The 13,684-nt window shown below is 42.6% G+C and overlaps 1 protein-coding gene across 1 annotated transcript; it reads left to right on the forward strand.

Annotated features, from left to right (window-relative positions):
- Positions 1-3,661: 3,661 nt before the first annotated feature.
- irak1 (interleukin-1 receptor-associated kinase 1) lies at positions 3,662-13,660 on the forward strand. Its single transcript, XM_041945090.1, has 15 exons — positions 3,662-3,969; positions 4,960-5,127; positions 5,214-5,384; positions 5,474-5,547; positions 5,635-5,796; positions 6,190-6,254; positions 6,641-6,752; positions 6,912-7,033; positions 7,712-7,925; positions 8,705-8,773; positions 8,916-9,003; positions 9,088-9,182; positions 9,887-10,559; positions 11,228-11,326; positions 12,009-13,660. Exons 1-15 carry the CDS (start codon positions 3,858-3,860, stop codon positions 12,086-12,088), a joined length of 2,304 nt encoding a protein of 767 aa, XP_041801024.1. The 5' UTR covers positions 3,662-3,857; the 3' UTR covers positions 12,089-13,660.
- Positions 13,661-13,684: the final 24 nt, after the last annotated feature.

Consider the following 13,684-nt stretch of genomic DNA (forward strand, 5'->3'; position numbering starts at 1 on the left):
TTTATATAAATAATGTTTGTAATCATGTGTGCAAACATCAGTTCCAGGGGCCTGTTGCACAAAACTAGGATAAGGGATTAATCCAGGATATGTTGGTTATCCTGGATCAATTTATCCTTGATCTGGTTGCACAAAAGTGGGATAAGGGGAAGTGGTATATGTTTTGACATAAGTTACCATGGAGATATATTCTGTGGAGCTAGCCTGCTCCAGACCAGGCTAAGTTCCAGGATCTATTTAATCTCATCCCTTATCTCAGTCAGCAGTTACCACAAATGGAAACCAATATTTATTCCACCTCCCACTACACACTCTTATCACATTCAATGAGACCCACTGTCATTATTTAAACATTTGTGATCATTAATTGCAATCATATTATATATCAGTTAAAAAAAGGTATAAAGAATTGATTCTTGTGTGATATAGTAATGACTAATAGGTATTTGGGTGTGTTCTGTGAATCACAACACTTTGTACTATACATAATGTAACTGTCAATGCCTGCATACTGTGCACGTTATTTATCGGTAATTGCTGAATATATGAATTATGTGTAGGTTGAGGATGAATCAGGATGTTTCAGTCATGAGTTTTTTGATAAAAATGTAATAGTACTTAAGGGGTAGGGTTTAATAAGTTTACACTTCTTCCGACTCCCTTTCGCTCATGTAATCTGAGATCAACATGAATTGAAGAGGGTGACTCCTTTTTTCTTCTTTATTTTTAATATTATCACTTTTTGTCTGTTTGCTTTGTTTTTTTTTTCATTACATGTTCGAAATAAAGGAATCAATCAATATAAAAATACATAAAGTATGTACATGCATAATATTTGTCAGGGCACTTACCGTTCTGCAGGATGTTCTTGTACTTGCTGCCAAGTTCGTTTGGGCCCAGTCATGTTTAATCTGAAAATAATAAATTAAATGAAAAAAATGAACAAAGGACACACACACATAATGAATGAAACAACAGAGGAGCATGAGGAGCAAATACGGAGCTGCATTTACATGATTTCACTCACATCTGCAGTCAGTTTCATAATCAGAATACAACTACATTTTTGGGGATGTTAACCCATAAGAACCCACGGTGACACAGGTGTCACACGTCCAAATTTTCCTAAAACATGAAATAATCCGAGTTCTCAACGCCCAATGTGACACATCATTTGAGATCTTGGACAGTAGGGGGTGGTGTTTTGAAAAAAATGTCAGAAATATGTATATGTGGTCAATTTAGTCTGTCTTATGTCCCCCATAATTTCCCTAAATGCAGAAATGGGTCCGGGTTCTCATGGGTTAATAAACTATTTGGATTGTAATTGTGATGGTTTCAGTGGAGTCGTGAGTGTGTTTGTGCAATACTTATGCTTTTAGGCGATCTGCAATGATTAGCCACGCTTTCTCTCGTTGTTTTACGGCAGTGGTGATGTTTCCTTTATTTTTAATTTGGTCTTTCACCTCTTCATATGTGTCCATAATTATCTCCTGCTCCAACGGGGGGAAGTATGCTGCACGAGATGCCATGGTGAATCAGTGAATCTGTGATTGATTGTGGGCCCTATTTGAGGAGCAGTGTGCTGCAACTTATCCAGGATTGGTTTCACCTGGCTTGATAAATCTGTGTCTACTTATCCTGGCTTGGCGTTTGTGCAACCAATTAAGCCTGAACTCTGTTGTTTTGGATTGGTTGAGCCAGGCTCAATATCTTATCCTGGATGTCTTAATCCTACTTTTGTGCAACAGGCCCCAGCTCCAGTGTCGTAATGCAGCACAGATCACACATTGATACAGTCGTTTTCACATACCGTCCAATTAGATGGGAGCACGAGAATCTATTTGATTCTTCAAGCAGAATCAGACGAGAAACACAAAGCAATAAAATAGACAAACAAGGATGAGAGCGGAGGAGGAAGAGAGGACGAAAAAAATGTAGTAAAAGTTTTGTGAATACTTGCAAACAGTACATGAAAACACGTAAAGACACAAAAGCAATACATACAACAAAGTTAGCAGTTCTGCAGTTGAAGGGTCTATTTAATGTCCCATAAATACTGAAACAAAACACTGTGTACAACAGCTAAGGGAAGGAAATTTAAAAAATATGAAAGAAACACACTGAGATAAGAGGACATGAAGACATGAGAACATGGAGAAATGAGGACATGAAGTCCTGAATACATAAGGACATGGAAAGATGACGACATGAGGATATGAAGACATGAGAACATAAAGACTGTGCTGCTTGAGGTGAAACTGACCTTTCAAGTTGTCCTCACAACAAGAGAAGTACACACGTGCGCACACACACCCACACACATCTGAACTAATGGTGCGTTCACGCTCCTCAACAAACCATGAAGTCACACATATAGTTTGAAGGAAAGGAAGCTGTGTGTTTGTGGGTGGGGGGGCTGCTGACACACTCATTTGTTTGTGTGTGTTGTGATACTTCATGCTTGCCATAGCGCAACAGGGAAATGAGACAGTTGAGTCAGAGCGGAAATAAAGTCTTCACTCAGGACTTCCTGTAACAAAATAAAAGGTGTGTTTCTGGCTCACCCACACTGAGACGTGAAACACACCAGCCTATAAACACACAGTAACACTGCTCAGCTGAATCATACCTGGACCTAAAGTCCAATGACGACAGTGAAAACAAGATGGAAAGAAAACTGTCTGTTTACTGTCTGTCTGTCTGTTTACTTTCTGTCTGTCTGTTTACACATGTGTGTGTGTGGATGGAGACAAATGGATGTGAGACAATATGGATGTAAACTAACATTATTACTGGATATTTATTTCATGTTATTACTTCATGACGATTTTTGATCCTGATTGTATTTTTTGTGTCTCTGATGAAATCTTGAAAACAACTTATTTTGTTTTTCCTGCCATTCTTTTCAAGCCTTTCTTGTCACTTCTGAGAACTTTACAAGCCAAATACCACAAAGACCTTTAAAATACTATGAAGTATAGCATGAGGAAAAAAACTGCATTTTCTGTTATACATCATTTAAGTAATAAAGTCAAAGAAAGATGTATATGTTAACATCCTGCAGTGGATTTATCCTGTTAATTCCTTTATCATGAAATCTGTGTACATTTCAGTTCTCTATATTTTTTATAAACGTGTTTTTTTTTACTCTGATGTGGTTCACACATACTTCCCATATTTTCAGTTCCATTAGTGAACTACAAAACACAGTGACATCATCCAAAGTAAAAAAAAAAACTTATGTATGATGTCACTGTATTTTTCCGATACAACAGTTCCTTTCAGTAATTTGTCAAGTGAAACAATGAATTCTTTACATTCTCTGAATCTATCTTTCAGAAATAAAAAAGTGTCTCCATACTCAGAAGTACCTCATGTAAATCTGTCATTTTGATTTCCATTTCTCTTCTTCATGTGTTTATTTCTTTATTTGTGTGCCCTCAGTCCTCCTTCTCTTCTTCTCTCTTGTCCTTGTCTGTTGGTGTTCCATGTCCTTGTGAAAAAGCGTTTAATGAATGTCTTCTCATGAATTGTGCTGTGACCGAGACCTCTCTTCCAGTTCTATTCTAAACGTCACGCGCTGGCTCTTATTTTGGAGTACTGATACTGAAACCGGAAGCAGCTCATGTTGCACTGAGCCTGAACACGTAGTGGGCGGAAGCGGCAAGGGAGACTGTTTCGTCTGACTTCTGAGATTGATTAAAGTTTTATAAGTTTTTAACGGGTTTGTTCCGGACTGCTCTGGTGACAAGGAGTGATCCTGGTTCCGGAGTGAACACCCGCCTTTCCCGGCGCCGGGTCGCTGTTAGCTTCGGAGTGAGGAACCTTCAGTCAGTTTTATTTCCATTAAAAACATGTCGGCAGGAGACCTGAGAGCAACGTTTCTGTACAACCTGCCGGCCCCCGTCCTCTGGGACTTCTGCCGGGTTATGGATGGACTGTCAGACCTGGACTGGACCCGCTTCGGTGAGTCAGAACCAGGACTTAGAGCGTCTGCTAACGGTCTGGCGATCTATCTGTCTGACCTGTTCTTATGGTTCAACAGAACCTGAACTGAAGAACACTCTGTCTGTCTGTCTGTCTATTTACTGTCTGTCTGTCTGTCTATTTACTGTCTGTCTGTCTGTCTGTCTGTCTCAGCATGTGCTGTGTCTCAGTGTTTGGACAGCACTCATTGAGAGTATGTGGACATTAATAGCTCCTTCAGATTGGTCTCTATCAGGGTGGGGGGTGCTCAGGTGCTGCCCCTCCCACCGAGGGGCAGCACCTGAGACGTTTATTACGCCAATGGGATGGGGTGGAGGGGGTCAACCCTTGTGGCCTTGGGCCCCCGGCCCCCTCTTGGTGGGCCCCTGGCTATGCTAAAGTACTGAACGCATCTATCACAGCCATGGCTGATCTGCTTCTCATGGTGAGGGTCTGGTGTCAGATGGTATTGACAAGGTTCCTCACCCCTGATATATTTTAATCATATACCTGTGTGTGTGTGTGTGTGTGTGTGTCAGAGGTCATTTATCTAACATTACACAGTTGAATTTGTTAAATTGGTCACTTACGGTTGCTTTCTCATGTGTGGTCAGTGGTCCCGGACCTGGTTATGATCTGCCTCTGCAGATCTTCTGACAGAATCTCTTCTTCGGCCCACACAACATTTTAATGTGACGTTCAGTTTCCTCTGTAGGTTTCCACTGTGTACCTGTGATGACTGAACACTTCTCTACCGGACAGATCAACGGGCTGGATGACTGTCAGATATTTAAAGACAGACTTTCACTGGAACTTGGACTTTTAAAGTGTTCCTCTTCATTGCGTTTCGATGACTTTGAGCTTTTTCTTTCAATGTGTTCATGTAGAAAGTCCCTGATTCTCTTCTGGTTGTACGAAGGTCGCTAGAACTCACGCTGCGTTCTGTGATGCGAGTCTTGGCGGTAAACCGGTGTTCTTCCTGTGTCGTAGCCTCAGAGGTCCTCGGGGATCAGACCGCCGTGCGATTGGCTGAGAGGAGGGAGAGGAGGACCGACTGGGTGATGAACAGATTGGAGAACAGGAACCAACGTGTTGGGGAGCTGATCGACCTGTTGGAGCATCTGCAGCTGCTCCACCCTCGTGATGTCATCCTAGACTGTGAGTTCACTGACTTCTGAGGGGTCAGGGGTCAAACACTGCAGCCATTTTCACATTCAGCTGACTCTGTCTTTGTCTTTCTGCAGGGGCATCCAGACTGAGGCCTTCCTCTCCTCCTCCTCCTCCTCCTCCTCCTCCTCCTCCTGCTCCTCCTCCTCCTCCTCCTCCTCCTGCTCCTCCTGTGTCTCTCTCCCAGTTTGACCATCAGAAGTCTAATGAACCACCCACACCAAACACCTGCCAGCTGAACGCAACAGGTAACACACACAGACACACATGCACACACACACGCACACAAACGCATGGGGACATTACACAGACTTACATTCATTTGTTCTTTATTCAGTTGATAAAGGACCACTCCCCAGACCTGCGCCGCCCCCCCCCAGTCTGCATTCTGACTTCAACCAACCCCGGCAGGTAATACACACACACACACACAATGTTAATAATGACAAATATTCTAATAATAATGACGATGATGTTGATAATGATGTCATCCCTCAGCCCCCCCCAGTCGTGTCAGGGGTGATGTGCTGGTCATATGAAGAGGTGCATGCTGGGACGGAGGGCTTCTCCCCCTCCCTGCAGGTGGGCGAGGGCGGGTTTGGAGTTGTATACAGAGCGACTCTGAGGAACACCGACTGTGCTGTCAAGAGACTCAAACAGGTCAGCCAATCAATATTATTATAACGATAATTACTAAAAACTCTGCATTTCCCATCACAGCAGCATTTCTATTGGTCAACGAGAGAAACAGACGTAACAGACTTGTGGTTTGAAAGTTTCAGGTGAACTTGTGGAAGCCACTGCTGCTGAGGTGTACTGCAGTCACGCCAGCTGCCATTTCAGTGCCAATGCAACTTTTTCCAATACATGTCTTCAAATACTGATGCTTCCTCTTTCAGTTGAGGTTTTACTGTCAATGTCAATTGTTATTTTTGATGCCTGAATGTAAAGTCACTGTTGTGGCTCGTTCAAAGGAAACAATCTGAGAAGTAAGTTTGATCTGTGTCACTGACAGGAAGTGGACTGTGACGGGTCAGTTTGTTGTTGTTGTAGGACTGTCTGTTGGACTGGGCTCTGCTGAAGGACAGCTTTCAGACTGAAGTGGAAAAATTGACAAAGTGAGTATAAATCATTCCCTTTTACATACACTCAGCATGCAAGTGAACGCAGCCAGATACAGTGGAAGACATGAGGATGTTAATTAAAAACAAAAAACATCACTGATGTACTGGTCAGTGATCAATGATCAGCAGACTAAGAGCGTGGTCGCAGCAGTGAAAGTCATTGCATTTCAGTGACGGGCAGCCTATGTATGCATCTGAAGCTGTATATCTCTATAGGCTTCATATATATATATGTATAATCCACCCGAATCATTCGGTATTCACACATGAATTCACTGGAGACACAAACCTGAAGAGTGTGCGATCAAGTGATCATGTGATGTAGAGTTGGATGAGACCTGATCACCCAGAAACGTGTCTAAGAAACTTCTCTCCTTCAGGTTCAGGCATCCAAACATCGTAGATCTGCTGGGAGTCAGTGAAGGAGGAGGATCAGTGTGTCTCATCTACAGCTACATGAACAACCGATCGCTGGAGGATCAGCTCCACAACGTAACGCACACAGACACAGCACACATGCATGACGTAACACACCTATCCACGGCACAACATAAGATACAGAATGCAACAGACACACAGACACATGCCTGTGTGTGTGTGTGTGTGTGTGTGTGTATGTGTGTAAATATATACTTGTATGTGTGTTTTCAGGAGTGTATGACCCTCTCGTGGTCTCAGAGAGTTGCTGTTGTTGAAGGAGCATCAACAGCTCTGCAGTTCCTTCACTTTCCCCCCGAAGGAGACAAACCCCTCATTCATGGAGACGTCAAGAGGTCAGAATTACCTCACATGACAGCACATCACATACAGTATAGATATGTCTCAGAATATTTGTGTTGGTGTAAAACAGAACAGCAGACATTTGGAGGACTGACGGCAGGGGTCATACGATCGAAGAGTTGAGTATACTCTGCTGCCCTCTGGTGGACAGGAAAATCTGCAGCTGCATTATTATCATTATTGTTATTGTAGTTCTGCTGTTATTAATGAATGTGACCCTGACAAACAGAAGGAAATAGAACGTGGACCATCCACAGCATGACATACAGTAGCAGTTACCTTTGTTTTCCCTTGCTGCTGTCTGGGGCTGTTTGTTCATGGAGGGGTTTGGGGTCTTTGTAGATTATTATGGTATTATTATTATTATTATTATTAATAATAATAATAATAATAATAATAATTTGGGGGTATTATGAGATTATTATTATTATTGTTGTTCTTATTTGAACCCCCCCCCGTGTGTTCTAAAGAGCTTTTGTAAGAGTAAATTTCTCCAGTGTGAGATTAATAAAGTCTTATCTTCTAATTAGGAGTCTGGTCCTGACCTGCTCTACATGGAAAGAGTCCTGAGACAACTTCTGTTGTGATTTGGCACTATAAAAATAAAAATGAATGGAACAGAACTGAAGTGAATAGTAATGTGTCTTGTCTTTGTCTCTGTTCCTCTGCAGCTCAAACATCCTGTTGGACTGCCACCTGGTGGCGAAGCTGGCAGACTTCGGTCTGGCTCGGTCTGTGTCTCGCGGCTCGTCAGGACGCTCAGCGTCTCAGACGGTGTCTGTGGGTAAAACATCGACAGTTAGAGGAACACTGGCATACCTGCCTGATGAATATGTGAGGGAAGGAAAGATAGGGACCACTGTGGACGTCTTCAGCTTTGGAGTGGTGAGACATCGTGGGGGATGATGGGATATGCAGTCTGTTACAGCTGACACAAACAGTTTGTTCGGTTTTTCATCAGAAACAAAACTTATACTGTGTTTCAGCATGTTTCACATGATAAAACAGTGAGTGAGACGGTCACAGCTTCATAAATCTGACTGACAACATTAAAAAGTATTTCATATCAAACGTGGGAAATGGACAAACTAAATAATAACCAATGTCCATAATTTAACAGTGCTGTGTATTGACTCTCTGCAGAAACTGATAACTGATAACAACAACAATAAGAATAATCTCATACATTTTGTTTGTACAGGAATGAAAACAATGAGGCAGAAAGCAGAACAGACAGAAAATAAAATCTAAAATGTAAAGCTGATGAAATGTAAACACACATAAAAGTATTCCTGGAGCAGCCAATAAAAATAGGTTTTAGAAGAGCATAATGACTTGGTCAAAATGAGTTTCTCAGGCAAGCCGAGTTCTGGCAGCAAAGACCAGGTCCCCTCTAGTCCTGATCCCATCTAGTCCTGTTCCTGTTATTGTGCCTCGAGTCCAGGCACAATATGCAGGTTCTTGTCTGAGGACAGCAACTCGGCCTGAAAGGTGATCCATAAAACCAATCCAATTCCAATCCACTTGAAAAACAAACCAGTGATGATGTCATGGTTTCATGTTATAGTTGTGTTTATTTCTGTTGACAAAATTAATGATCACAAGCTCTGAGGTTCATACTGATCTCAGGTCAGCAGTATTTTATATCTTTATGTGTGTTTCAGGTTTTGTTGGAGGTCCTGACTGGTCGACGAGCTCTGGAGAAAAACAGGAATTCAGGAGGGAGATACCTGGTCAGAACACACACACACACACACTCACACAGAGTTTAAACAGGTGTACTGGCGTCCCAGCTCAATAAGTACGATATGATAAACATTCTTTAAATAATGTTCCTGTGATGTTTTGCACACTGATGTGGTTCTGGTTGTGTAGAAAGATCTGGTGAAGGAGGTAGACGAAGGTCCGTCTGGTTCCTCTGAAGCAGCCTGGAGGAAACAGCTGGACCACCGGCTGATCACAGGTCAGTGTGTTTTCCTCCTGTTCATGACCGAGTGGTGTTTCCCGCCTGTTATCTGCAGCTGCTGTATTCATGTTGTGTCTGTAGGGGGCGCTGCAGAGCCTGTTGGTTGCATGAAGATGGTGAAGTTGGCGCTCAATTGTCTGGACAAGAATAGGAAGAAGAGACCGGCAATGACAGAGGTCAGAGAGACTGTTGGTTCGTTTAAAGTGTTTCTGTATGGAGACATCTATCCTCTGTCAGTCCAACATGTCTGTCCACTGACACGTTTCACTTCCTGCTCCTCCACAATTGCTTTGACCTTTTCTCAGGACAAACACAACATTTTTTAGCTCCATTACTTTGTAAGTTTGCAGCTCCAAATATTGAAGATACTCTTTTGACATATAAAAAAAATCTTTGTGTCTGTGACGAGTTTTCCCCAAAAAGTTACATTTCCTCATTACGATTCTTAAAATGTCGTCTCTTCCTTCTGCCTCACTGAAAAATCCAGACTGAATGTTCAAAGTGTTTATTGTGTGTGTACAGTAAAGTACAGTGTACGTGTCACTGTACGGGGTCAGATGTTAGTTAGAAATGAGCTAAATGCAAACTGAAAGTTATTTGTCAGTTTTCATTTCAATAATCATTTTTGCAGTGATTATTTGATGTACAAACCTGAAAATGCTCACTGGATCAAACATTTTCATTCAAATGTTGTCATGCACCATGTACACAGAACGTTGAATCTAAATTTGAGATGATTCCACTTTAATATTTGCAGCTACAGACTTGTCATGAGATCGCGGCTGTGATGAACACTGCTGGACTTCCATTACAGCTTGGTGTTCCTCTGAGTTCTGGTTCAGATCCTCTTCTGTTCCTCACGTCAAATTTCTCCTTTCAGGTGTTTGACAGACTTCAGGACATCCACAACACCGTGAGGAAGGCCAGCTCCTCATTCCCCCTCCGTCGCCCTCATCTTCAACCCCCCTCCCAGTCCTTCCCAAGACCCCCCCGCCCACTGGACTCTAGTGTGGGAGCTCTGTCCCAACAGCTGTCCAAACTGGGACCGCTGGAGGACACCTATCAGCCCTCCCAGTTTTCTTCATCCTCCTCCTCTTTCTGCTCCCTCACCCCTCCTCACCCGCTGCACTCTTCCTCTTCCCTTCCTGCCACCTTCTCTTCCCTCCCTGTCACCTCCTCTTCCCTCCCTCCCTCCTCTTTTGCGGGTCCCTGTGAAACCGACGAGAGTCGAGGCTTTTCCCAGTACGACCTTTGCTCCCAGTTCAGATCTAAGGGGACCAGCTCCAGGTCTTTGTCTCCATCTACCAGAGACCAGTATGACAGTCCAACTGGGCCTGACAACTCCCAGCACAGCCAGGCTTCTGTCCCCACTGAGGACCAGTACAACTTCCCTCCCCAGCCCAGCAGCACCAGTGACAGGTCTGGGGCTTGGGCCCTCACAAGCCCAGACACCAGACGGCAGACCACAGCAGGAGCCACAGCTGGACTCTGTGGTGTCCCAGAATCCCTCTCTTCTGTGCAGTCCCTGCATTCATTGCCCCTGGGGCCCTCAGGTACTTCAGCTGCTCATTAAAGGACCAGATTGTGCTTTATTTGGCTTTTAACTTGAACCGTGTTAGAGTAAATCCTCTGATAAAAGTAAATAAATAACAGCTCCAGTAATATTCAGGGATTTTGTCAGGTGGAAGCACAGAGGGGGTGAACTTACCTGCAGCTGACACCTTAAATTCAGTATAACATTAATTTCCACAGCAGTAACTCATCAGTCCAACAGCAGAGTCGTGTCAGACTCGCCACTCTGTGAAAAACAAAAAGACAAAAATAAAAGCCTGTCTTGAATGTAAACCCGTCCCAAAGAAACAACAGCAGTCAGTATCAGCAGCAGTTCAAACTTAGCCTCATGCTAACATCAGTGTTTTATCTCCACTAAATTAAAACAGGCTGCAGCTCACAAATTAGCTAACTACTACATAAAAAATAGTTGTTATTAAATATTTACATCTACTAACTGCTGACTTCCTGTTTACATAGTTGATTGGCTGTGATTGGACAGATGTTTCCTAGCAATAGATGTAAACATGACTAGTCTTTAGTGAGATTTGTTAAGTTTTAATGGTTTCACCTGATTTAGTGAATCACTATTTTGGATCCAGTTAGTTACTGAGAACTGAAGGAAGGACTGCTGGTGCAGTAAAGTAATTTCCTGTGTGTGTGTATTCAGTCCACATGAATCCCAGTAAGGAGCGTTTCCTGCAGAAGAAAATTCTGTACGAGGAGGGAAGGATTCGCACTCCTGAGCTGCTGTCGTCTGACGATCTCTGTACGTAACACAGATGATGCGTGTCGTCAAGATCCCTCCTCATATCACTTCAAACTGTCTCATCTCACACATCTATGACCTCATTTGTCTCATCTGTTGATATCGTCCCATCTCATGTTTCTAATCTGCTCTCAGGTTGTCTCGTGTCTGTTTTCTTTCATGTCTCTCCTGGTTTTATTCTGTCACATCTCGTGGTGTCTTGTCTCATTTGTCTCATGTCTCGTCTCATGTCTCTCCTGGCTTTATTCTGTCACATCTTGTGTCATTTGTCTCTTTGTCTCATGTCTCGTCTCATGTCTCTCCTGGCTTTATTCTGTCATATCTCATGGTGCCTTGTCTCAGTTGTCTCATCTGATATCTCATATCTCAGTTTATGTCTAGTCTCATGTCTCACCTAATGTCTCTCCTGGTTTAATTCTGTCACATCTCATGGTGTCTTGTCTCATTTGTCTCATCTCATGTCTCATCTCTGTCTTGTCTAATGTCTCTCCAGGTTTTATTCTGTCACATCTTGTAGTGTCTTGTCTCACGTCTCGTCTCATGTTTCGTCTCGTGTCTCTCCTGGTTTAATTCTGTCACATCTCATGGTGGGTCTAGTCTGCTCCTCGCTAACAGTAGTTCCCTCTGTCATGTTGTCTTGCGTCTCCTCCCATCTCATTTCATATTTCATTTGTTGGCTCAGATGGAGGGAGGAGTTCTGTGGAGGTCCGAGGACCAGAGGAGAGCGATGAGCTGGATTATCTTCCTGCTAAACATGACTGACTGGTTGTTGTAGCGCCTCAACATGAACCAGCCTGCAGAGTGCATCACGTCTCTGATGGACTCTTCTCATCATGTTTGTGTTATAAAGTGCTGGACGTGGACCTGCAGGAGGCTGCCGGGTCATGCAGTTTCACAGACTTCAGACGTTTGTTGGATCCAGCAGCTGTTCGAGCATCTGTGGAGACGTTCCAGCTCTGCAATGACAAACAAAACAAGGAAATGATCGTGTCGCCTCTACAGTAACGTGAACAGTTTTTGAACAAACATGTGAAGCAGCACTGAAACATTCCTCTCCACTACACAGAAGCATTTTCACAGTTTATACAAATCAGTCACACAGGAATCACAGCAGAGGTCCACACGGAGGTCCGACCCCATGTCCTGCTGCACTGACTCTGCTTTCTATGACACTGCTGCACTGAAAACAGTCACGTCAGCTTCCATATTTATTCCTACCTGTTTCCTGATGTTGACACAAACTTTTCTTTATTTTAAGTCTTTGTCATAAAATGCTGAAATATATCATATTTAAATAGTGCAGCTGATTTATTTTCATTCTGTCATTCCAGTTTTTTATGTTTTGATATTTATTGTTTTTCAGATCTGACAGTCGTACAAAAACAGCATACTGTCAAACCAGCGGTTGTCATGTTTATACTACATTCAGTTCATTACTCTGTTGAAATGTTGATTGATGGAAATAATCCAGTTTTTGTCACAGATAATTTCTTTGACTCTCAAAAGGTTAATAATCTGCCTCTGAAGGAGAACTGATGAGTCATCCATTGTGTTCCACGTTTTGCAGAATTCTTCCTCTGATGTTTCGGATGTGATTTCCTTTCAGAAATTATCTAAATGTGCCTTTATTAATGAATGCCTTTATTTGTTAATGAATCGTTTATGTACAGATTGTGTCTATGACAAGTTTTAGGTTGCCAGATTGTGTCCGCTGTCCGTCCTCCTCCGCCAGCACACTTTTTAGTTCCTCAGTTAGACCCTTCTAATTAACTGTTTGACCTCTGACCTTCAATAACAACTGCATATTATCTGGAACAATTTCCATTTACTAACTTCATTGACATTTACGACACTGTGAGAATCTGTTATTGACATTTCAACGTTTATTATTATCAATGGTTTTCTAACTTTTACTGATTACTTGTTACAAAGTTAGAAACCTGTCACACTTTATCAACTCAAGCTATTTCACAACCTGGCAACCCAAAAGTTGTTCTCTGCATTAGTTGTAAGCGCTAGCAAACTATTTTATAACCACTATTGAAGACATTTACATTTCATAAACCATTTACAGGTTTATAGGGTGGCTTTCTAGAAGTGGTACATCTCAGGTGCTACAGTGCTTTTATTGTCATGTATGTTGTCCCAGCGGTTTAATTTTGGACTTTCTCAAACAGTACTGCTGTGTTAATGAGCCAGTTTTCCAGCGAGAACAGACTCTGATGACCTACTGTTCACGATGGCAGGGACATACTTCAGAGTAACTCACCTGTGTGAAATCACGTGGTTTGCAAGCAGTAAAACAGACAACGTTGTTTCCTGGAGAAAAACAAATCAGAGGTTGTGTTTCTCCTCCAG

Source organism: Chelmon rostratus, chromosome 10, assembly GCF_017976325.1.
Source record: "Chelmon rostratus isolate fCheRos1 chromosome 10, fCheRos1.pri, whole genome shotgun sequence".
Lineage (NCBI taxonomy): Eukaryota > Metazoa > Chordata > Actinopteri > Chaetodontiformes > Chaetodontidae > Chelmon > Chelmon rostratus.